General features: G+C 44.1%; 1 protein-coding gene across 1 annotated transcript in view; it reads right to left on the bottom strand.

Moving 5' to 3' along the window:
• The window catches only part of LOC110338882 (phospholipid-transporting ATPase FetA), a 112,502-nt gene that overhangs the window by 52,294 nt on the left and 33,582 nt on the right, over positions 1 to 26,626 (bottom strand). The window contains exons 5-12 of the mRNA XM_021222348.1: positions 26,043 to 26,156; positions 25,025 to 25,123; positions 21,961 to 22,022; positions 19,197 to 19,269; positions 18,779 to 18,849; positions 9,720 to 9,802; positions 8,058 to 8,216; positions 5,648 to 5,736 (exon numbers count right to left, since the gene is read on the bottom strand). Coding sequence (XP_021078007.1) covers positions 5,648 to 5,736; positions 8,058 to 8,216; positions 9,720 to 9,802; positions 18,779 to 18,849; positions 19,197 to 19,269; positions 21,961 to 22,022; positions 25,025 to 25,123; positions 26,043 to 26,156 — 750 coding nt within the window. The remainder of the gene's footprint in view (positions 1 to 5,647; positions 5,737 to 8,057; positions 8,217 to 9,719; positions 9,803 to 18,778; positions 18,850 to 19,196; positions 19,270 to 21,960; positions 22,023 to 25,024; positions 25,124 to 26,042; positions 26,157 to 26,626) is intronic.

Here is a 26,626-nt window from a genome sequence, read left to right as displayed (position 1 = left end):
AGATCCCTTCTCTCAGAGACCAGTGAACCCCACAGAAGAGGGGAAAGAAAATCTGTAGGCACCAAAGGGGATGAAGGTCTGCAGTGGGTAATTTTGGCTACACAGCTTTGAGCTCCCTTCAAGACTCACACACCACACACACACACATTAGCTCATTTTAACCTCTTTTACCGACTCAGTAGCTGGGCTCTTCCAAGTCTCCTGCGGCTAGTATGCCCTTCCCTTTATTCCTAGCTCAATATCTCTAAATCAGCTCTCAGCTTAGTTGCCTGGTTACCTTCAGTGAAGCCCACTCACTGGTCTTGCTGCCCAAGACACTTTTGGGCTGCCCTTCAGTGGGCCATTTTCCCTTTCTGCCTACATTTTAGAAAATCTCTTCTGTAGTTATAAGTCTGTTCCACCTCTCTCCCCCAAGTATCTCAATTCTCTTCCTCCTACTCTCTCCTAATCTGAGGGAACCTAGAAGTCCCACCTCTTTCTTTCCACCCAGCCATTGGCTGCTGGCATCCTTATTGATTGATCAAAAACCAATGGGGACAAGGACCTTCAGTATCCTTACTTGCAGATTCCCGATTAAATCAAAGCATCAGAACCACTCCTCTACAAAGGACACCAGAAGAACATGGCCCACCAATCAGAGACTGAAACAGCAAGCACTGGGCCTATGTGGTCAGCACCAGGTCCTTTGAATAAATGTTATAGCTGTTATCTTCATGTTTTGTGAGATTTCCAACAGTGTAAGAGGGTGTAGTTCTGACTCTTCTGCATCCTCTTGATACTCTCTTCCTCTTACTGGGTTGTTCTGCCGCGACACAGGGATTTAGCCTTGTCTTGTCATGTCTTGCTTTGCCCCACTTTGGCTATTGTCTCTTGGAGGCCTCTTCTACAGAAGAGTAGTAGATCTGGTGGAGTGGGGAGCGTGGAGTTGCGGGGAGAAGGTAGGAGGAGTGGAAGCAGGGGAAACTGTGGCTGGGATAAATTGTATGAGAGAAGAATCTATTTTTCAAAAAAAAAAAAAAGGAGAAAATAAAATAAAATAAAATAAAATGGCCATTCTACTAATCTACAGATTCAATGAAATCCCCATAAAAAAAACTCCAGCACAATTCTTCACAGAAACTGAAAAAAAAATCTTTATTATCATATGGAACTGCACACAGACACACACATACACACAAACCAGTATAACTAAAATAATCCTAAATAATAAAAGAACTGCTAGAGACATCACCACCCCTGATCTTAAGTTATAATACAGAGCTATAGTAATAAAAACATCATGGTATCAGCATACAAATAGAGATATTATTAACAGAACCAAATTGAAGATCCAGACAATTCCATTCACATACTGACACCTGAATTTTAACAAAGAAGCCAAAAAATACACACTGGAGAAAGGATAGTATCTTCAGAAGATGGTGCTGATCAACTGGATAGAACATAGATGAATACAAATAGATCCATGTTTATCACCCTGCATAAAGCTGAACTTCAAGTGGATCAAGGAACTCAACATAAAATAAGACACCTTGGATCTGATAGAAGAGAAAGTGAGGAAAAGGCTTGAACTCATTGACACAGGAAAAGATTTCCTGAACAGAACATAGCACAGGCCCTATAGTCAACAATTAACTAATGGGACCTCATGAAACTCAAAAGCTTTTGTACAGCAAAAAATGCCAGGCATCATTCAAGCAAGGTGGCAGCCTAGAGGATGGGAAAAAACCTGTTCCAATATACACATAACAGAGGGTTAGAATGTAGAAAATACAAAACAAAACAAAATATAAGACAAGCAAAAGACAAACAAAAAGCAAACAACAACAAAACAAATGAACAAACCTAACTGAACACAAATCAAACAGAAAATCCAGTTTAAAGATGGGCTATAGAATTCAACAGAGTTCTTAAAAGATGAAGCACAAATAACTCAGAATCACTTAAAAAGAATGTTGAACATTCTTAGCCATCAGGGAAACACAAATTAAAATTACTTTGAGATTTCATCTTACCTTAATCAGAATGCCCAAGATAAATAATAATAATAATAATAATAATAATAATAATAATAATACAAAATTTAAAAGTATACAGTCCACACTGGGAAGGACTGAGATAAAGGGAGAGACTTCCTCAGTCCTAGTGGGTGTGCAGATTGGTCCAGGAACCATGGAAATCAGGGTGGAGGTGCCTGAGAAAGATGAAAGCTGCCCTACCACAAGCTCTAGCTATACTACTCTTGGGCATCTAGCAAAAGGACTCTACATCTTACTACACAAATACTTTTCCACACATGTTTATTGATGCTCTATTCATAATAACCAAAATTGGAAGCATTCTAGATATCCATAAGCTAATGGAGAGATAATGAAAATGTGGTTCATTTGCACAGTGGAATATTATTCAGCTATTAAGAAAAATGAAATTATGGAGTTTTTAGGAAAATGGGTGAAGTTATAAACAATCACGCTGAGTGAGGAAACCCAGACCCCCAAAGACAAGCACTGCCTGTTTCTTCTTATTTATGGATGTTAGCTTTAAATGTGTGTTTCAATCAGAATATCTACAGAAGTTAGGTAAGGGAGCAGTGGGGTGGAAGGAATCTTCCAAGGAAAGAGAAATTGAATATAACAAATAAAGGGGAAACTAGAATAGGAGGGTGGTGAGGCGTATAGGAGAGCAGGATAGAGGTGGGAAGATGGGGAGAGAGAACTAACATTAAAGGTCTTCCTGAAAGCCTTATAGAGTTCCTGTCTAAAAGAAGAGCAGGGACAAAAATGGAGCAGAGACCGAGCGAATGTATGGCCAGTGACCAGCCCAACCTGGGAGCCATCTCATGGGAAGGCACCAAATTCTGACATTATTACTGATGCCATGTTGTGCTCGCAGACAGGAGCCTAGCATGGTTGTCCTCTGAGAGGCTGACTGAGACAGATGCAGACACAGCAAACCACTGGACTAAGGTTGGACACCCTTATGGAAGAGTTGGGGGAAGGATTAAAGGAGCTGAAGGGGATGACAACCACATAGGAAGACCAACAGTGTCAACTAACCTGAACCCAGGAAGCTCCCAGAGACTAAGCCACCAGCCAAAGAGCATATACAGGCTAGCCTCTAGCACATATGTAGCAGAGGACTGCCTTAATCATGTAGATATTTGAAGCCACAGGGAGAGGGGATGCCGGTGAGGGGCAACCTCTCAGAGGCAAAGGGGGATGGGAAAAGAACTCTTCAAGGGGGGACTGGGAAGGGGGCAACATTTGGGATGTAAATTAATTAATTAAATTTTAAAATCCATTTAGAAAACTACCAGTATAGAAGCTTCCTAAAATATATACACATGTGAAAGGAATTTCAGTAGAGTCACCATAAACCGAGGGAGACAAATAATGAGAGAGACAAGTGTCCCAACTGTATATCTTATGCCACTAAATAAAACCTCCAATGCCAAGAATGGGTTACTCTTGTTGAGTCATTGGCCAGAGGGGCCCAAGGACATAAGTTCATACATCATGAGCTACTGCAAAGGCAATTGGTTAGTTACCCTCCACAACCTGATGGTAGGGCCCAGTTGCTCGAGACACCACTTACTATGCCATCAAACATGAGAAATTAAGCTAACGCCTAACTAGAAGCTTCATCTCATGGCTCAGAGATTAAGAGCCCTGGGTACTTGTCCAGAGGACCTAGGTTCAGTTCCCAGCCCCAACATGGCAGCTTGAAACTGTCTATAACTCTAGTTCCAGGGAATCTGACATTCTCACACAGACATACATACAGGCAAAACACCAATACACGTGAAATTAAAAAAAAATTAATTAGAAGCTTCTCCTCTATTGGCTAGCACTCATGGTGCTGGGAGGTACTTTGCACACCAGCAGAGGAGAAAGGTAATCATCAATATCACCTGGTTACATACCCGGAGACCCACAACAGCAAACTGCCTGCAGGAGAGTGGAGCAATAGTGGTACAGTTGTTACAGGAGTGACCAACCATGGAACCCATGTCTGACACTGCTAAAGTGGCAAGAATCCAGGGATAGCTAGGTCGTGGTCCCTAGGGGTAAACCTACTGCTATTTTGCTGAAGGAACACAGCAGTATAATAATTCCTACAGCACTGTGCACCACGCGTCCTTCATACGAACTTCTTTTAGTTGACCAGGATTAATAAAGAGGCACACAGCCGGACAATACTCACAAAGTGAGAGGCTCTGGAGCATTCAGCCCTGAATGGGATATCACTGCCAAACAGCTCACCTCACGGCTCAAGTGTCTATCTATGCAGGAGAGGAGGCAGGAAGACTGTAAGAGGTGGCACATGACTCCAAGGAAACATGGAGACACAACAGAGATGATCCACACTTTAACTCATAGACACGGTGACAGCACACACAAGACCTGTGTAAGTTCAAACCAGTCAAAATCACGGCATGGAGAAGGGGGCATGAGTACAATGTCCATCCTAACCCAGGAGGCATTTACAACTAACACTTACTATCAGTTTTCTCCAGTGGACTGTCCCTGGGCACATCAACCACACACCAGAACACGGCCTATGTCCAGGGAGAGTTGGCTAACACAAAATGGACTATATGTATTTTTAACATGTACAGTTTTTGTGGGGATTTTTTAAGATATATTTTTCTCCTATTAGTTTTTTGGTTGTTGTGATCTTTGCTTTTTTGCTTTGCTTTTTTTTATTATTTTTGAAAGATGGGGGAGGAAGAGCAAATTGAGTGGGTAGAGAGGTAGGGAGGATCTGGGAAGAGTTTAGGGCAGGGAAATACTGTTTTGAAAATGTATATGTATGTAAACTAAAACACAAAACAAAAATAATCTTTTCTGCCAGCTGGTAGTGGTGCATGCCTTTAATTCCAGCACTTTGGAGGCAAGAAGATCTCTGAGTTCGAGGCCAGCCTGGTCTACAGAGCAAGTTCCAGGACAGCCAGGGCTACACAGAGAAACCCTGTCTCAAAAAACAAACAAACAAAAAACCCAAAAATCCCCAAACAAACAACAACAACAAAAACTCCAACCAACCAACCAACCAACCAACCAAAAACAACAACAAAAACCCAAAAACAAAAGCAAAAAGGCAAACAAAACAAACACAACCTCTTTTTCCCTTTCTCAGGATTCCCTTTATTAGCGATTTTCAGATTTTTTTAAGCAGAAGATCCCTTGTTTTCCCAATTGAAACATAAAATGCATAATGAGACGTTGCTTTCTTTGAAGCAGGAACTCAGATAAGGCCAGAGCAAACCCTATCAGATCTTCTGTCTCCGCTGCAGACTCTTAAAACTCCTTTGAGGACTACAGCTTTAAAACTATTGGATTAAATAAGGTATTCTATAGACTATGTGACATGCTATTACAGGTCATGATCAAATCTGACACGAGGACGTGTCTTTATTTCTAAAGTAGGGCCCTTGATCAACTCTGGTACCACTCACCAAAGGTAACCAATCCTAACTGTCATTCTCTTACACAGAAGGAGTAGCCTAGACTCTTGTACATTGCATCGGTTCTTTACTGGCTCATGTCTTAGGTTTGGGGGTGACATTTAAACAACTATATTCTGACTTGGAAATGCCTGCTACTGCTGTGGACATATGTCTATGCAAAGAAGGTGTTTAACTTACCCAGACCACAAGGACATTCATGAGATGATCTATATGTGTTCGTTTGAAGGTGGACCGTCCACTGTTCTGCATTAATTTGGTGTCTTTCCCTAAGCAAAATAGAGAAATCAAGACTTTACAGTCACTGAATATACTTAGAGCTTCAAACTGTGTTGACATATACCTTTATGTGCAGTCATTCTAACCTCTTATGGAAATGCAATCAACAATAACACAGAAAGGAACATGTGTTTCCCTACCAAGTGTCCATACCAATTCCTCTCTCACCAGCACCTCAGCGAAGTCTTGATTTTCCCATGAGGTAACACAGAACAAGAGTCACAGAAGGGTCTCTTATCACCTCCTGATTTATATAGCTTAGGGCAGGAATTTTCTGATAAAAAGATATATTTGTTTTCCTTAACCAAGAGGAAGTAGCAGTAACTGCTTTTCCCCCTGAGGTAAAAGCTGGGGAGGTGAGACTTCTCTATGACTGAGAGACGTGGATGCCATGTTCCTCTACGGCAGCACAGACAGTGAGCATGGAGCCCCGCATGGCACGGAGGTGCAAACCACTAGTTAGAGAAATTGCTAGCAAGTTGGAGGGGATCTTCCTAAGAGGGCAAAGAGTCCACTGTACAGAGTGATCTCTCCGGCTGCTGCCCATGCGGCTGCTGTCCACATGTGCCCTAGTGAAGGAGTGACACTCATGTGCTCACTGATGGCCATGGAAGCAGCCGGGCTTTGAGGGCATGTGAGTACACTGGGAATGCACAGCATACATGGTAGCATTCTAGCCCTTCACAGGTCTGGGTTTTTGAAAAGTTCAAGGCAGAGAGTGGCAGCTACAGGGACCATATCTTCAAGAGTCCTTAGAAAGACTGACCCTACTCACCCTAGCTTTCAGGGAGGAGGAGGAGGAGAGACCATGGCAGGACTTGAGCACTGCACATCAGAAACAGCCACTCAAGTCTGCACTGAGTGCTCCATGATGCTCTCTGCAGTGTGAGCCCTGCCCGGACTTCCCAGAGTCCATTACTGTTGTTAGCAAACCAAGAACCGGAAGGGACCAAAGCTGCGCTGGCACTATTATTGCTCTGGGAAAAACCTTCAGCTGAACAAATGACCTTTCTTGCAGTGGTTTCCTGTATGAGTGACCACTGACACACAGTGAAGAAAGCCTACTCTACATCATTTGAAAGTAAGCTGATTAGAAGCTGTCACTCCACATCAAGAGCCGATGAACAAAACTCTGCTGGGCTTCCTTCTGCTCATGAGCCTCTCTCTCCAGAGGGTGGTAGCCTTTTTGTTTTCCACAGAAGGAGAATTGGGAACCCCATGTTTAAGAGTGGATGCTCTCAAAAAGACCTCCAAAAAAATTTCAAGTTTAATAATGTTCTCTATGGTAAACCTTTCTCAATTCTTTCTACTGTAGTTATGGTTGTGTTAAAGCCTGTATTTTAAGTATCTAAAAGTTCATTTGTTGAAAGCTTGGTCTCCAGTAGGTAGTGCTCTTGTGGGGTAGTAGAAACTTCAGATAAGGAACTTTGTTGAGGAAAGTTGGGTTATTAGGGGCGATTCTTGAAGGCCCCCTCCTTTCTCCTGCTTCTCAGCCACTGTGCCATGAACAACTTCACCCCATCATGAGTTCCCACCATGATGGCTGGCCTTGCTACAGGTCTAAAGTTACAGGACCAAGCAAACTTGGACTAACACCTCTGAAACTGAGTAAAATGTTAAGTCCTTCCTCCTTTTAAATTGATTATCTACAGGGACAGGGGGAAAAGGTTATCAATGTCTACTGCTCCTCGGGAGGTTATCAATGTCTACTGCTCCTCGGGAGGTTATCACTGTCTACTGCTACTCGGGAGGTTATCACTGTCTACTGCTACTCGGGATACAGAGGCTTTCTTTCCTAACTATGCTGTGAACCAAGGAAACCTCTCACTACATATTGTGGGTTGTGATTCTAAGTGACATCTCAAGATGGGCCACTAACGTAATATTTTTCTCTTGGATGAAGTCTTCACATTATAGTTTAAATCCCTTTCCATAATGAACACGGTCTATATTCCCTTCTTACGGGAGTCACCATGTAACCTTTCATCACAGGACATTTCTGTTATACTTTTTCTGTGTAACCCTCTCCTGTGTCTGCATACACTGCAAAGCCCCACGAATGCCTTATGGTGTTGAAAACTAAGCCATCCTCGAGCAAACACAGAACTGGTATGTCGCAAGCACACGGGCTGGAGCAGGGTTGCTTTCCCCCTCAGTTTCCTCTTAAGTTTCCCCCAACAATCTACCACTAAGCCACCGTTCTGACATATGCTTGGATATTGTACCCGGACCCTAAGGAGGAACTACCCACAGCTGGGCGGTGAGCAGGGCCTAACGGGCTGGGTCTGGCTGTGGCGGTGAGGGAGCGTACCAGTGTAAATGACCAAACCATAGCACCAGTCTGTGTTCCTGATGACGCAGCCACGGAGCAGTAGCCTTTCATGGTTCAGTAAGTAGGTGTTCCCCAGGTAGCTCAGCGTTCCGGAAAACTTGTCCAGCTTGTTATTAGGACGCTCACACCTAACTTCTCCTGCAGAAAATGTGGGAAGAATGCTCTCTGTCACCTCGGGAGAATGCTCAGCCGAAAGGCAGAAAGACAACCTCTTTGCTATAATACAGCACTTTTTTTTTCTCTACCTTTTCTCAACTGTTCCCTTTAGAAAAACAAAAAGATTTCAGGGCTGTTGTGAGAACGTTGATTTCTTTAAAAGAAAAACACAAAAACAGGAGTAAGTTTTCATTCTAGTCCTAGGTGTGGGATACGGGCCGCTTCCCATTGTGCACGGCAGCTGACTCGGATTTGCCTCGTGCTCTAGCAGGGGCATGATCTGGAGAGCTGCAGATAGTTTCTACCAGAGTGTGACATTTGGAATTCTGGGGACTCCTCAAGAGTTGGAGCGTTGTTGGCAGGTCATTGGCTGATGTTGGTTGTGGTTTGTTAAGTAGTCATGTGCAAAGAGGAAATAAGAAATTAGACACCCTGATGGTGAAGATCAAACGTGCCCAAAGGAACTCGATGCCCCCAATCAGCAGGAAGCAGTTTAATGATAATGCCGCCCCCTTCCCTCTCTATCCTTTTTTCTCTCCTATCTAGTGTTAGAGGGTTGTAAAGGTAGAAGAAGAGGGGTGGAGAAGGATGGAAGAAGAAAGAACCCACAAAGTAGCCAAAGTCTGGCTACACGGGGCATCAAAACAAACACGCAAAGCACCCGGAGAGTCATCACAAGGCGATCTGTTGGCTTCAGCACTGCCGGGTCAGCCTCAGTGAGGCCCAAGAAGTGGGAACATTGCTTACCGGAAGGTGAACCTACGATTTTTTTCCAAATAGAAATATTTGAGTTTTCCCTGATTAGTAAATATACCCTCTGAAAATATTTTTTAACCGTTATTGGCTTTGTTTACTCTGCACGCCTGAGCAGGAGGAATGTAAGCAATGGTGCGTGTGCAGAGCTCAGAGGACCACACGTGGGAGTTGGTTCTCACTTGCCACCGTCTGAGTCCCGGGAATCAGGCTCGGCTCACAGGCTTGGAGGAAAGCACTTTTACTCCCTGAGCCACGCTGCTGGTCTCCTTTGTAAATACTTATAACATGCTAAAATGATAAAGAAAAATATTTTTGAGACAGGCTAGGCTGTCCCTGGCTAACCTGGAACTCGCTAGGTATAGACCAGGCTGACCCCAAGCTCAGAGACAGATGACCTCCGCCTCTCAGGCGGTAGGATTAAAGGCTTTGGAGAAACACTGTAATCTACTCACTGTTTAGAGAAAAAACACCATTAGCCTTTTGAACTACATCTTTAAAAGCCTTTTATCCTATGCATGTATGCAAACATGTTTCTCCAAAACATGCAGTATGCTCTTTTATAATCTATTTATGTCTATTATGTTATATATGTTTTCCCCGTGTCAGTGATTATCGACTTGCATATTGTTTATACTGAACTGTGTATTATCCCTGTACGGAAAGGCCATCTTTGTTTAGCTAGTCCTCTGCTGGTGAAAGCTTGGGTGGGCAGCCTATTTTCTAGCTCACCATTAAAGGCAGACAGCAGCTCCAGGTTATCCTCCATGGCACTGGTAACGGAGATGGCTTGCTTCACTTTCAGGTTGGTTTCACTAGAGTAAAGGTCACAGGTTTATCAATGTATGAGACATATACCCAACAGTAACACAGGGCCAGCTTGTGAGGTCTCCTCATCATCTTTGAGAAAATAAATGTTGCCAGCAGAATACAGGCTCAGGGTCTGAGTCGTATGACGCCCCACACTAGTTACTGCTTGTTCTCGTGTGCTGGGTGAAGGTCAGATAAGTGCAAGGAGCCCCTCGCTCCCTGTCCCCCCGCCCCACCCCTACTTTAACCAACATGGGAGAACTAGCTGGTCAGGTATGTTACAGAAGCTGAGGAGACATCACAGAGCAACCCGGCTTCCTTCAGGAACACAGAGCAGGTTCTGGTAAGAAGCCACTTAAAATTCTGAGGAAACAGTTCATAAGTACAGGGTTCATGGAAAGACCACAATGAAACATTTCTGGATACAAGAACACACTGAGATACTAACTATAGATTTCAAAAGCTTTTGGGTACAGTATTAGTCAGGTATCTATAGAGGAGCAGTACTGATGGAATGCCTATCTATCTATCTATCTATCTATCCATATATTAATAGTATGTATAGTCGATTTATTGAGTGACTTACAGACTACAGTCCAGCTAGTCTAACAATGGCTGTCTCACAACAGAAAGTCTAAAACTCTAGTAGCTGTTCAGTGCTTAAGGGTAGATGTCTCAGCCAGCCATAGGTATATCTCAGAATCTCAGCCAGCCATCAGTACATCACAGAATCTCCGAGGGTTAGGGTTCTAATGCCAGTGAACTGAGGGGAAGGGCAAGTGGCAAAAGGCTAGCACTTCCTTCTGCCATGTCCTTCACATAGAGGGCTGCCAGAAGGTGTGGCCCAGTTTAAAGGTCTTTCCTTCTAACCTCAAAAGATCTGAATTAAAAATGGGTCGTCACACTTCAAATAATTTAATGAAGAAAAAAATCCCTCGTAGGTATGCTTAGTCACCTGGTTTCTAATTAATTCCAGATGTAGTCAAGTTTATAATCAAGAATAGCCACCAGAAATCCATCTATCCCTTGTCAAATCAACACGCAATCATATCTCCTTATGTCATACTTAATTTCCAAATGAAAACATTATCCAGCTCACAGTTATGATATAACGACCCCACATACAACCTCAAACGCATTATATATTTAACCAGGTCATAATTATGTTGAATATGATATAACTATCTCGTGTATAACCATAATTGCACTGTATATTTAACCAGGTCATGATTAGGCCAAACATGGCATAACTATCCCACACACAATGGGAAATGCATTATAAATTTCAGAATAGGGGTAATGTCCCTTAAAGGATGTTCCTTTAGGACCTCAACACAAATATTATAATCACTGATATTCTCTCCATTGATGTTACATTATATGACAAAGAAACAGAGAAAAGAAAACACGAATATTTGCTCAAATGCACTATTAACAAAATATGACAAAGCATTCATGTCAACTCTAGTCCTTATTTTCGAAACTGGTCGTATGGCCGTAACTGGTACTTATACCTACCTACCTTCCTCCCTCTGCTATTCATTTCGTATTTCCTCCACCCACAGCAAGATCTCAGTAGGTCTTGGCTCTTTTCCTGGAGGAGTGACCCATATCTTCGTTCCCTCCAGGTCTGTTCCCTTTGCCATCCTGCTTGGATTGGGTTGTTGTAGTTTCCCACTGATTTAATCACAGGACATGGCAGCATCAAGAGACACCCTCCCTAAAGCATCTCTTAATTATCTCCAGACATAATCTTAGTTACCTCCAATGTGGAGAAGCAATCCAATTTCCTCTTGATAATCAGGACCAATCACCTCTCCTAACACTCTTCTTTCTTAGGCTGAATTAAGGGCATGAGAAGCCCAAAGTGGCCAGGGGCAAGTCTGAGCTTCCAGTTCAATGGAATGTTTGTTGTGGCTCCTGGCAGTAGTGTCCTGTCCTCCCCCCACCCAGAACCAAAACATCCAGACCGGCAGAATGGGAACAGGAGGCAAAAGTGTTCCTAGTGGGTCACTAGAGGTGACAGTGAGTAGGACCATTCCTTTTTCCACTCCTTGATTCATTCCATGAATGCTGGCTATGGGAGAAACCATACTATATGCTAGATGCTGATTCAAAGCATATACCTCTTTTAGAAAACCCTGCCCCTGCCTTCCAGGTTGCTGCCACTTAATTGGCACTTTAACAATGTCTTCAAAAGGCTATTCCATCTTTCTGCCAGACTACATGCTTATGTTGGTGAGGATCATGGTAAGGCCAGTGGATTCGGTGATTATGGGCCCACTGTCACACACCTCTGGGTGTGATGTGAGTTCCTTGGTCAGAAGCAATACGGTGTGGAATACCGTGATGGTGGATAAGCCATTCTGTGTAAGTCCATGGATGGTGGTTTTGGCAGAAGCATTGCATGTTGGAAATGCAAATCTATAACTAGAATTAGAAGGATCTATGCAAGTAAAGACGAAGCATTGTCCACGAGAAAGCAGCCCAACAAGAGTTGACCTGCCACCTGGTTCCTGGCCAGTCACCCCGGGGAAGAGTGACTTTTGTGTTAGTCTCTGCTGTTGGCAGATCTGGCATTCAGCAGCAGCTGTAGGCGGGTCAGGCTTGGTGAGTGGAACTCCATGTTGTCAAGTCCATGTATAACCTCCATCTCTGCTACCATGGCTGCTCTGCTCATGTGCCCACTGGGCAATGACAGGGATGACTGGAGAAAGAGGCTGATTGTCCACAGAACGGGTCATCCTATCTACCAATTATTGAGTTCCTTCCTTTACTGAAGTCATCTTTTGATAAGAATTTATATGAGATACAGTATCTTCACAGCCTTTGCCCCTTCAAAGGGATCTATCCATATACTTCTTCCCCAGATGTCTTTCTTACCAATTTTCCAAATCTCTGACCACCCAGACAATCCATTGGTTACAGCCCATGTATCAGTAAACAATTGCCCATCTGGACATTTCTCCTTCCAAGAAAATACACAAACATGTGCACTCCCTACAGTTTAGTCTAGTGTGAGGATTTCTCTCTGCTGGCATCTTTCAGGACTGTCCCAGAAAGGGGTTGTAATGCTGCAGCTGTCCACTTCTGCATGGTGCATGCATAGCCTGCAGAACAGTCAGTGAACCCGGCCCTTCTTTTCTCTTTCTCTGTCAGCTGATCATAGGGTGCACCCCATGAGCTTGAGAGCAGAAGGCAGTGGAATGGAGTAGACACCATAGGTGTTTGGGCAACCCTTTCATGTAACTTGCTCGTGCCTTCAGGACCTGCCTGGACTGAATCACATATAAACTACTTCCATTTGATAGTGGATTGCTGCTGTGCATGTCCTACTTCATGCCTTGGTGATTGTGATAACACCCACCTTCTGAGGGGCAGCTCAGGTTGAATACTAACATGGTGACCCATTGTCAAATGTTTAGTTTCCACCAAGGTCCGATAGCCGGCAAGGAGCTATCTGTCAAAGGGAGAATAATTTTTCTGCAGATGATGGTGGAGCCTTATCCCTAAATCCCAAAGGTCTCCTCTCTGACTCACCTACAGGGGCCTGCCAAAGGCTCTAAATAGCATCCCTATCTGCCACTGACACATCAAGTGTCATCAGATCTGATGGATCATTTGGTTCCAGTGGTAGAGCAGCCTGTACAGCAACTTGGACCAGTTGAAGAGCCTTCTCCTGTTCTGGGCTTCATTCAAAGCTAGCAGCTTTTAGAGTCACTTGGTATATGGGTTGGAATATCACACCCACGTGAGGGATGTGCTGTCTCCAGAATCCAAACAGGCCTAGTAAGCAGTGCGTATCTCTTTCTTGGTGGTGGGAGGGGCCAGGTGCAATAACTTATCGTTCACCTTAGACAATCTCTGCATGGCCCACACCACTGGACTCTTAATTTCTGAGGTAGAAGGCCCTTGAATTTTGTTTGTTTGTTTGTTTGTTTGCTTGCTTGTTTTTCATCCTCTGATGTGCACTTGTGTTACAAGTTCAAAGTGGTTGCTACCTCCTGCTCACTTGGTCCGATCAGCATAATGTTGTCAATTCAGTGAATCAGTGTGATATTTTGTGGAAGGGACAGGTGATCGAGATCCCTTCTAACTAAGTTATGACACAGGGATAGAGTTAACATAGTCCTGAGGTAAGACTGTGAAGGTATACTGCTGGCCTTGCCAACTGAAAGCAAACTGCTTCTTGTAGTCCTTATGGAAAGAACCAAGAAAAAGGCATTTGCCAGATCAATAGCTTCGTATTACACACCAAGCCATGTACCAGGAGATATGTTAACCTGTTGGGGTAAGGACACCACATATGGTACAGCAGCTGAAATTAGAGTCATCACTTGATTGACTTATCAGTGGTCAACTGTCAGTCTTCACAATCCTGCCATCTTCTGTACTGGCCAGATCGGGAGCTAAAGGGAGATGTGGTGGGACTCACCACCCTGCACCTTTCAAGTCCCTGATGGTAGCAGTAATTTCTGCAGTCCTTACAGGGATGCAATACTGTTTTTGATTTACTATTTTCCCTGGTGGAGGCAACTCTAATGACTTCCACTTAGTCTTTCCAACCATAATAGCCCTCACTCCACAGGTCATAGAACCAATGTGAGCATTCTGATAGCTTCTAAGTATATCTATCCTAATTATTCACTCTGGGACTTGGGAAATGACTACAGATAAGTTCAGGAACCCACTGGACCCACTGTGAGCTCAACTTCAGCCAAAACCCCATGAATCACCTGAAATTCATAAGCCCTTACTTGAGCTGTAGGACCACAGTACTTCTTGGGGTCTCCTGAAACCAGTACCCAACAGACCCTGGAAAGTCTCACTGCTTTCCCCAGTGCACAGTTACCCTTAGAAGAGAGTGTAGGTCCTTCTGGGAAAGGATAGAAGAAAACAGTACGACTCGCAGGGATTTCATCAAGGCCCTCCCTCAGGAAAACCTGGCTGTCCTTTCACCCAAGGGGTTCTGGGCCTGCACACTGGTTCACATCTGAACATTGCTTCATCAACTGAGATTCTCTCTTGCCATGATCCAATGCAGCATTTTTTTTTTTGAGAAATTTTCTACTTATACAGATCAAACAAGAATGCAGTAGGCTTCTTACCTATTTCATGCCTGGAAGTGGCATGATTCAGTACATGATCCAGAACCATAGGGCCATTTGAATCCTGCCACCATAAAAATCACTCTGCCTATGCTGCCCATTATGGACAGTGCTTTCTCTCTTGCCCACTTCAGAAACTATTATCACTTTGCCTGTGGTGAATCAGTGCTGCCACATGGCCCCTGCTACTCTGGGGCCCAATTAAGCCACTGCGTTTAATTTAGCCAACTGAGTGGCAGCATCTCCAACCCTAAGGTGTGGCACAGGGGAAATGATGGTGACAAAGCTCTACAAGTATGCTGCTCCCCCCCCCCATCATTTTGTGTTGTGAATGAAAATTCCTGAATAGAGGCTGTGACTGCCTGCGAATAAAAACTCCTTGAAGGAGTTCCTATGTATATGGAGGCTGATGGAACAACTGGAATTTCAGTACAGTGGAAAGACTGAAAATTTGTAGGTTCTGAGGCTACTGTATCTTAGGCCAGTGTTAGCCCTCTGAATAACCATCCTTGTCCCACTCTGATCTGAACTAATACCCAGTGATACTAAGTAAAGACTTCTTAGAAGTTATTGACTTAGCAGAACACTAACTTCTGCCAGTCCAAGAGCTAAGAATGTCATCAGTAGCATCTTCAGCCTGTAGACTAGCTAGCTCCCACATCTCACTGTACCTGTCTCAATGGGATGCACATCAATGGATTTTATTTTACTTTTTTTCTTTTTTCTTTTTCTTTTCTATTTTTTTTTTTGAGAAAAGGTCTCTCTACATAGCCAGGGATGTCCTAGAACTCACTATATAGAGACTAGATTGGCCTCAAACTCATAGAGATCTGCTTGCCTCTGTTTCCTGAGTGCTAGTAAAGGCATGTATCACCATGCCCAGATCCACCAATATATTTGAAGTTTCCTTGAATTTACAACTTTTTATATTCTGTAAAATTATAAGAACCTTGTGAAACTGCTTCCACTTGGGAACATGGAATTTGGGATAACCTGTGTTCTGAGCCAAGGTCACTCAAAACTGCTCCGAAGCAAACTACCTCTTACTGCCTTTAAGGTAAGAGGTGTGGTTTTTACATCGACAATGTCTTACAGGATTGGTGAAGGGCTTGTCTTCTGAGCCTTCCCACTGTGGAGGCTTAGTATCTTATAGCATACCTACTGTACTCTGAGCCTTAAAATCCCTTCATCAACACTAAGCCAAGGGACATCAGACATCTCCACTCCTTTTCAGTAGACCATCTTTTGACAACCATTCAAACAAACTTTTGACCTGCGTTGTTTAATTGTGTGAGCTTCCATATTAAACCTAGAATCTCCATCCACTCTGTGGGTCCATATCAATAAACTTGGCCTGATCTAGTTTCCTATTCATTCCACTATTATTCCTCACTTTTATAATCTATTTTTGTACATACAAAATTTCTACTTGAATGAGTTAGTAGACTCATTAAGTGGTATAGTGCACCTCCCCACAGACTAAACTTTCTATTACCCCTCTAGGAGCCTGCTTAGCCTTAAGTCTGGTTATAGGTCTAAGACCATTGGAGGGCCCTGAGAGACACTGGCATTATCTTTCCTGGAGTCTCCTTCAGGGAAGACTGCTGAAAGTTTAGAAGACAAGAAAGGATTAATTTCCTCAGGAGGTTGGAGTTGGGATATACCCTGAGCTAAGGGTGGAGGGACTACTTCCTCATGTGATAAACCCTTCATAGGTCTGCAGCCTCAGTAGAGTCCCCCCTAACATCTCCAGTCCAACTTGCAGGATCCAAACTTAGCAATCTGATGTTGGGATTTGAGTTTTGTTGGGATTTAGCTAACCTGAAAATTGGGGAATTCCATCCGATTTTCTGCAACTTGTGCCCTATGGCTGCTGGAGAGAAGATTCTCTTCCAGGGCACACTTAGAACCTGTAGACTGTTGATGCTCATCTGGAGCCAGGAAATCATTTCATTCTTTGCCTTTGACACTGTATCTTGAGGTACTAGAAGCTGATTAAGTTTATCTATAAATTCATTCTTTTATGTTGTCAATTTATCCAGAAACGCTAGATACAACCAGCAGTATTATTTTACTCATTTTCCCACAAATTGTCCAAAGTTTTGTGCACAGAGTCACCAAATTCTTTGTTCCATGCAGCAAACCTTCCAAATATCTCTAGCCATGGGCTTCCAACATGTTCCCGTACAACTGGGGGTCTTCAGAAGCTGTAGGTGTTGGCAAGTTGGAAGCCTATTCCAGAAATTGTTTTAAAAGGTCATGCTTACACTCCTTTTGCTCTAGAACAGTGGTTCTCAACTCGTGGATTATGTCCTCTTTGGGAGGGGGGAGTCGAACAACCCTTTCGCAGGGATCGCTTAAGACCCCTGGAAAACACAGATATTTACATTATGGAGTGGCTTACAGGTTGTGAGCCAGCTAATCCAACAATGGCTGTCTCCCAACAAAAACTCCAAGAATCCAGTAGTTAGTTGTTCAGTCCACAAGGCTGGATGTGTCAGCTGCTCTTCATGCCAGAATCCCGAAGAAGTAGGCTCTACTACCAGAGACTTGAGAGTGAGGGCAAGGAGGCAAAGGGTGAGCATGTCCCTCTTCCGTGTCCTTTATACAGGCTGTCACTGTGCAGCTCAGATTAAAGCTTAATCAGCCTCCTGCCTCAGATGATGTAATTAAGAAAAAATTCCTCTCCTTCATGGGCACACCCAGCCACTGTGGTTTTGGTTTACTCCGGATGTGGTCAAGTTGACAACCAAGAGTGGCTACCACAAGCACATCACAAGTACAAGTCTCTGAAATGGCCTCCATCTTCCCAAGTAAGACCTTAGCTTCTGTGAGTAAAAGAAGGTCTGTTTACAATTCTTTTTAGATAACAACTGCTTTACTTAAATTTCCTCCTGGAAACTTTGCAACACCATTCTGAAATATTAAAACCCTATGCTTGTCTTTCCTGCTAGTCAACCCCATGGGATGTAGTTGTCCCTTAGTGTCTTCAGGCTACTGGTTCTAGGACCACACCTGAAAACCTAAATTCATCAATGCTCAGCTGTCTTTTATAAAATGGTCCAGTGTACTGGCTAGTTTTGTGTCAACTTGACACTGGCTGGAGTTAATCACAGAGAAAGGAGCTTCAGTTGGGGAAATGCCTCCACGAGATCCAGCTGCAAGGCATTTTCTCAATTGGTGATCAAGGGAGGAGGTCCCCTTGTGGGTGGTGCCATCTCTGGGCTGGGTTCTATAAGAAAGCAAGCTGAACAAGTCAGGGGAAGCAAGCCAGGAAGTAACATCCCTCCATGGCCTCTGCATCAGCTCCTGCTTCCTGACCTGCTTGAGTTCTAGTCCTGACATCCTTTGGTGATCAACAGCAATGTGGAAGTATAAGCTGAATAAACCCTTTCCTCCCCAACTGCTTCTTGGTCATGATGTTGGTGCAGGAATAGAAACCCTGACTAAGACAGTCCAGCATCTGCATATAACCAATACACACTATTTCATACAACACAAATGCTATATAAAAAAATCTGTGCATATTCAGTACAGAGTAAACTTTTTTCAAACATTTTCAATCTGCAAGCATTAAAGACAAGTTGTAGAAGTCACAGGCAGGGAGAGCGTTCTGACTCAAGTTTAGAGAGAGAGCATTTGGAGCTTATTTTCTGGATTCTGAATCCAGTGAACACTCATTATTGCTGCTCATGGCACAGACTTAGACTGGTGCCATGGCTGTAGCTTCTTGTCTTTTCTCACTTAGATATTTTTAGTTTTCTAGAACATAAACTACTACTTCCATGTGAGAACAATATTAGTTTCTTGTGTCATACTTGCCCTCTGATATGGCTAGATTTCCTTAGTATAATATTAGGAGGAAACACTTACCCATCCAGGTCTGCTGTTTCGATGTATGCCAGGCCATACGGCTCACTGCTAGAGAGTAACAGTATATCTGCCTGCAATCAGAAAGGTCAGAGAAGAGGAAAACAGGAGTCAGCTCTTAACATTACAGTGTGATGGGATGTAGTCCCTCGGAAATGGTCGTTCACTCTAAGAACTTTGCTGACTCTTGGTTTATTATCGATGACCCATCACTGCTGCCACACACTTCTCTCAAAATTGCTCCATTTCACCTGAAGCTACGATGAGAGATAGACAAGAAAAGCTTCTTGCCTGAGGAGCTGATGGTCTCCAGAGGCAGCGGAAAGGTGCCCAAGAGAGGTGGAGGCAAAAATGCTAATAGGGATCCCTGATTCTACCACATGGAGGGGAGGGAGAAGCCACGGCCGGAGGAGGTACTCACAGTAACAGGATGGCTATTTTCCAGCTTAATTATGTCCCCCACTTGGACATTCCTCCACTTGATTTCCTCAACCCTGTAAGAAAATGGGCCTTGAATTTCTGCTGCGAGAGTCTCTCCAAAGTTCTGTTCTGACAACGAAATAGAACCAAGCAGAAGAGACAGGACGGGCTGGAGGGAAGGGAGCCAAGACGCAGAGGGCTGAGTGTGCCGGAGGTGCTTCATGCTCCAGGCAGCCAAGCTCTGACTCTGGACAAGGCGCTTTCCCCAGCATAGAGCTTTGTTTCTCAAAGGGAGCCACTATATCCTCTTTCCTAGAAAAATATCGATTCGTAGAATCCTCTACCCTGTATATACTCCAAAGTTACACAGTAAGGTTTGTAGTCCCAGAGCCTGGGAGGCAGAGGCAGGCAGACTTGTGTAAGGCCAGTTGGTTCTGCTTAGAGGGCTCCTGGCCAGGTAGGGTTACGCAGTGAGACCCTGTCTCATAGAAATGAACTTGAATAGTAGATACCTACTGTCTTCATTTTTTATTTAATAACATACCTTAGAGGACATATATAGATGTGACTCAATCTTTTATTAGATAGCTAAAATGTATTCTGTCATCTGGCTTTACTAATTTTTTTGCTTCTTTTATTGGGTTGCCTTTGACTCTTTAAATCCTCATTTCCTATAGAAGGGAGTCTGGTAGTATGATGGCAGTATGAGCAGATTCAACAATACCAGCGCTCTCTCTCTCTCTCTCTCTCTCTCTCTCTCTCTCTCTCTCTCTCTCTCTCTCTCTCTCCAACTTTCCAACAGTACTCCTAAGTCACTTCTCTGTTAAAGTACAGATATGTTTGCGTATGCATGCACACATGCACGCCAGGGCCTCTGGCTAACTCCTAAATTCTGTGATAAATTCTTCTCCAAAAACTGTATACAGAAACAAACAAATACAAGTAGTTGAGTTATTTGAGGGAGTTCATCTGATTAAATTTATTTGGTCAGAAATTCCTCAGTTTGGTAAGTTTCTAATATACTCAGTTTTACCTTTTAAAACAATATTTTTCCTTCCCCATTTTAATAGTAATTTACCTTTTTGGTCTTGAGAACTCCCAGCCATATAAAACACTGGAGGAAACAATTCACTATGAGTAATGAGGGGTCAGATGCCCAAGAGCCTGGACAACAGAATGGCCTGGCCAGAGCTACAGGAGGCCAGTACCTGCAAGGCTGGCACGAGAGAAAGGCAGACATCCCTGGTGACTTTGTCAGGCTTGCGGTTGCTTCCCTCATGCTCCCTTCGTGAAACTCTAACGTCTTCAGTGCTTCCCTGACCCAGAGCTGGCACAGACATCACCTCCCCCATAATTCCTTCTGTCAGACATGGCTCTGGAACAGCTTGCCACGCCCCTTTTGCCTTTTGTAGGAACATGTCTGCCCTGTTCCAGTCCTACCACACGTAGCTCAGTCGCGGAGCCTGTGCAGACACTATCTTGGGCTGGTGAGCTGCGCTGACCTGGATGAAAGGCTATGGTAGTGCAGCCAGCAAGCCTTGTCAGAAGCCACCATGTTCTAAAGACAAATGTCCTGAGGCCAGTCACCATGATGATGGTCGCAGGCATATTAACTTCATGCTATAATTTATTAACTGCTTGGATATATTTTTTCATTTTCATTTTCTCAGGCATCTAAGACAGAGTTTATTCTTTCCGTGTTATAGGAAAGAAGCCCAGGGGCATCTCCGTTGGTGTGACACCTCAGCATGTACTAGAGACATCTACAGGCAAGTTCTTCGAGCTCTTTCCTAGCACACACCAGTGCTAAGGCCGAGGTAGCTGTTACCTGGCTAGCCTGCCATTATAAGCAAACTTTCTCAGAGGTTTCTGCTGTTTCTAGGACACGTTCTAATGCCAAGTGGATTATATATTCTGTTAGGTTTTGTGCCCTTGGAAACCGATCATGATAGAGGTCAGTAGAACTGTTTTGCATAGTTACCCACAATGCAAAACAGCACTTCCTGCATCTGTGTCTAAGCTTTTATGATATTTGCTTTTATAAGCTGCCCCTGGATGAACCCCAACATAAAAGATGTAAGAAACTATTTAAAATAAGACTTTCATTTTGAGTAGTGGTCAAGTAAAGTTTAAGTTCTTAAGACCTCCCTGGGAACTGGCATCCTACTTGGGAGAAAGAGACGTGTATGTGAATAACTGACATGCTGGTTGGCAAGTTAAGACATGAATGCTAGACAAGTCCCATGTTGGTAGAAAAGTTAAAACTTGAATATTAGACAAGGCAAGTCCCCTGCCACAGTTCAGCACCCCAACCACTGGGAGCAGGTTAAATGTACATCAGAGACATGATCCTTAAATCCTGATTGGTGGAATAACTTGACACAGGTATTTATAGACTTCAGGCTTAAAAAGACCTGTAGGACCTCAACTTGGGGTCATGGTTCAGGTCCCAAATCTGGACCGTGGCCCTGGTTGACCAGTCCTGGGGTGCGTGCTCAATAGACCATCCCTGACTGACTGAGATCAGGGTTTGTGTGGCTGATTAGGTGATTCCTGGACCCCAACATTGAGGTCCTGGGTTTGATCCTCAGCATCTCAAAAAGAAAGACCTCAATGAAATAGAAACAAACTCATTTTAAGTTTAACATGAAGCCCATCCACTGTCCTGAATTACCTTTCTAAAGTACCCACCATATTGAGGTTTAGCAATGGTGGCCTCTTCACAGGCCGATCCCACCTAGCCTGGCTTTCCTAAGATAACATACCTGCCATTCACCAGGATCGAAACAGAGCGGTTGTTGACCTGCTGGTCACTTTGGTGTCTTTTCTGAAATCACACAGCAAATATTCAGGAAATAAACAAATAGAAACTCGCATGTACAATTTAAACTTTTTTTTTTTTTTTTTTTTTTTTGATTCCCTCTTCCATATCCCAAAGCCCTTCTACCATCAAAACCAGATTAAGAGGCTAAAACTCATTGGAAATTAGGAAGGAAGGCTGAAAAGAAAAGAAAGAGACCATCTTTGGGCTAAATATAAAAAATGAATGCCTAGGAGCTTAAAAAGAAATGACTCAAAAGCCGAGAGGACAGGGCACATGCCAGGCCGCACTAGGGAAGTTCCTCATGCTGTACAAAGAACGGGGAGGGGGGCACCCAGAAGCATCTACAGCAGATGTGGGGAGTAAAGAGGCCACTATTCAAAGACCTATGCTACCAGGAGAACCAACAGAGCACTGCGCTCCTTGGAGGTGGAGCTCTCTCTGCCCTGGAGAAGGGCAGGACTAGAAGGGGCAGGCAGAATACTCAGTTTTCCATGACCCCAGGTTCTCCCAACATTTATTCGGAGATGAGTTCTGAACCAGAAGTAGCTGGGTTGCCTTACACTGGCAAGTTGAGTTTTCAGTTCTCACTAGAAGGTAATGGTAGCTGGGTATGTATGTAGTCCTGAGCTAAAATGAGTTTATGTAGCTCATTTGAGTATCCGAGTTGTGTCTGAAATCTAAGCCACTATATGTGGTAAGCCTAGTTCTTCTTAAATTTAATTTTATTTGTAATTCATTTTTTACACTCCATATTCTATTCCCCGCCCCTCCCCTCCTACCCTCCAACTGTTCCACATCCAATATCTCCTCCCTACCACACCCCATCTCCACATGGATGCCCACACCCTCCACCCCATCTGATCTCTATACTCCCTGGGGCCTCCAGTCTCTTAAGGGTTAGCTGCATTATCTCTGAATGAACATAGACCTGGAAGTCCTCTACTGTAAGTGTGTTGGGGGGGGGGGCTCATATCAGCTGGTGTATGTTGTCTGTTTGGTGGGCCAGTGTTTGAAAGATCTCGGGGGTCCAGATTAATTAAGACTGCTGGTCCTCCTACAGAATGCCCTTCTCCTCAGCTTCTTTCAGCCTTCCCTAATTCAACAACAGGGGTCAGCTGCTTCTGTCCATTGGTTGGGTGCAAATATCTGCATCTGACTCCTTCAGCTGCTTGTTGGATCTTTTGGAGAGCAGTCATGATAGATCCCTTTTTGTGAGCTCTCCATAGCCTCAGTAATAGTGTCAGGCCTTGGGACCTCCCCTTGAGCTGGATCTCACTTTGGGCATATTGCTGGACCTTCTTTTTATTCCTCAGGCTCCTTTCCATTTCCATCCCTGCAATCCTTTCAGACAGGAACAATTATGGGTCAGAAGTGTGACTGTGGGATGGCAACCTGTACTGGCTAGTTTTGTGTCAACTTGACACAGCTGGAGTTATCACAGAGAAAGGAGCTTTAGTTGGGGAAATGCCCCCATGAGATCCAGCTGTGGGGCATTTTCTCAATTAGTGATCAAGGGGGAGAGGCCCCTTGTGGGTGGGACCATCTCTGGGCTGGTAGTCTTGGATTCTATAAGAGAGCAGGCTGAGCAAGCCAGGGGAAGCAAGCCAGGGGAAGCAAGCCAGTAAAGAACATCCCTCCATGGCTTCTGCATCAGCTCCTGCTTTCTGACCTGNTTGAGTTCCAGTCCTGCATCCGTTGGTGATCAACATCAGAATGAAAATGTAAGCCAAATAAACCCTTTCCTCCCCAAGTTGCTTCTTGGTCATGATGTTTGTGCAGGAATAGAAACCCTGACTAAGACACAACCCCATCCCTCACTTGATGTCCTGTCTTCTTGCTGGAGGTGGGCTCTATAAGTTCCCTTTCCCTACTGTCAGTCATTTCATCAAAGGTCCCTCCCTGTGAGTCCTGAGAGTCTCTAACCTCCCAGGTCTCTGGTGCACTCTGGGGGTCCCCCCAATCTCCTATTCCCGAGGTTGCCTGTTTACATTCTTTCTGCAGGCCCTCAAATGGCCATCCTACCAAAGGCAATCTACAGATTCAATGCAATTACCATCAAAATCCCAACACAATTCTTCAAAGACATGGAAAGAGCAATTCTCAAATCCATCTGGAAAGGCAAAAATCCCAGAATAGTGAGAACAGTTCTTACCAACAAAAGAAAGACTGGGGAATCACCATGCCTGACCTCAAGCTTTACTACAGAGCAATAGTGATAAAAACTGCATGGTATTGGTACAGAGACAGACATGTTTATCAGTGGAACAGAGCTGAAGACCCAGAAATAAACCTAGATATTACAAAGTTTAAAAAGCATTGTGAGAAATGGCCTACTCTTAAACTTTAGTTCATACGCTTGACAAAACCAGGCCTCTTGGAAGATGCCACAAGGACGGCTTCCTAAACCTTACTAGTAGGATTTGTGCCCAGGGTGCCCCTTACTATCAGCATTGGCTGCAACAGGCCAGTATCTCTCTCCAATCGCAGGAAATGAGTGGGTCTCTGATGGTGCCACAGGGCTTGCTAGAGCTCCTCTCTGTGCGTGCCAAACACAAGTGGCAGCTTGAAAAGGAAACAGAGAGCACTGGAGAGAAAGAGAGTGTGGTTGGAGAGGAGAAAGAGTAAGAATAGGAGAAAGACCGAGCAGGGAACAGGGGGAAGAAGGAAGAGATGTGAAATTCAAGGAGCCAAGTGAGGAGAGATGACAGCAAAGCCAGGCAAAGCTAAGGGGCAGGGGCTGGGTTTCTGAGAAGAGAGGGAGGAAGTCTGGAGAAAGACCTAAAGTGGTGGAGCAAAGAAAGGCCTGCACTGCCTGTTTCTGGCCAAGCAGAAACCACTAGTCCTGGCCCTGTGGAAACCATATGGCATCCGGGATAGATAAGGGAACAAATATGAGAGACATCTCTCCGGTTAGCACTTATTGGCACAAGGTAGTTCTGGGAAGTCTTTTTTGCCCATAGCCCAATTACTAGGTATAGTGAGGGAAGCCCAGGAAGCCACCTCACCACGTCATCGATGGCATCTTTCACTCCAGTTATGGATAGCACCACAATCAGGGGTATCACAGTTGTGTACCAGGCCAGGGAGGAGATCTGCGGGACCAACTGTGAGAAGGAAATAGAGATCACACAGGGTTAGGAAACCTAAAGAAGAACACATTGCTCCCCAATTTCCCGCCTCCAGCATCTTCTCTCTAGGTTTAAACTAATAAACTCAATGGCCCTAGTTGTTCTTCACTGTTGTAACTTTCTTGTATCCCTGAATCCAAGTAAGCACTTTCCAAAAGAAAGAAAAGGCTCCAAGCTGCCACTTACACACTGTGAATGTCTCTATCTTAGTCCTAATGGGAAAGAGTCATTTCTTCTCCAATAATGCAAGGTATTGGAAGATAGAATGGTAAGAGTTCATATGGCAAGACTAGAGAGATATAGCTCAGCAATCAAGAGCACTGGATAATCTTTCAGAGGACCCAGGTTCAAATCCTAGTACCAACCATCTATAACTCCAATTCTAGAGGTTCTGATGCTCTCTTTCTTATGCACCAGGCATGCATATGACACAGAAACTTATACGTGTAGGCAGAACACCCATACGCAAGCGTAAAAGACAGTGTCCCCTCCTCTCAATATGGGCCTCCCTATGTGGATTCCTTCCCTTGTGCAGGCTTGCTTATATTCTATACAATTCTTTCCCCTCGGTATGTATCAACTTCCTATCACAGAGGCTGAGAAAGAGGAATAGGGTCATAGTGAAGAATCTGTGCTTTCCTATGATCAAGCTGAACTTGATACAGCCATAATGAAGGAGGTCCTTTCCCATGGGACCCCATCTTTGTGTCTCCATACAGAGGCTTGCCTCACACTGATTAATCCTGACCTCCGCTACTCTAGGGAACTGGACAAAGACTCCAGCTAGCCATTTGTCCATGTCAAAATGAAGAGGGTGTCTCCTAGTCTAGGTACTGAGAATACAGGCTGACCTCAAAGTAGATTAGGAATACTGCAAATGTCTTAGCAGCCATACCTGTAGGAACAGCAAAATGAGGAAATAGGCATTCGCAAGTCTCTGGAACTGTTCAAACAGGTTCGTGGGCAGGAAGTTAAAGAAACTGTACTTTGATGTCTTGATGGAATTGTCCTATGGTTAAATTACACAACACAATGACAACAAAGAACAGACAAAAGCAGAAGAGCAAGACAGCTCAAAGCTGGCCAATCTGTTTATCCCCTCAACCTCCAGAATAGAATTACTGAACCTAAGGTATTATTAAACCCGTGGTGGGAACTATCAATACACAGGTGAAGGAGGCAGGCAACAGTGACTGGAGAAAGAGGACTAACATTTTTGTAATTGTATTTAACTCCCACATCTGTCATATACGGTGAATGTCACCAAACTCACTTTATATTTAAGTGAATTAACTCAAGGATGGAGAAATCACACAACCTGTATCATGTTTCAGGGTGAGTAACGGGCAACCACAACCAAGCTTCAGTCTGTCTGATACCCAAACCTAGCTTTCCTGTTGAGAGAGAGAGAAAGAGAGAGAGAGAGACAGAGAGAGAGAGAGAGAGAGAGAGAGAGAGAGACAGAGAGAGAGAGAGAGA

This window comes from Mus pahari, chromosome 22 (assembly GCF_900095145.1).
Source record: "Mus pahari chromosome 22, PAHARI_EIJ_v1.1, whole genome shotgun sequence".
NCBI lineage: Eukaryota > Metazoa > Chordata > Mammalia > Rodentia > Muridae > Mus > Mus pahari.
The sequence above is the reverse complement of the archived record's forward strand: the minus strand, read 5'-3'. Positions and strand labels throughout refer to the sequence as shown.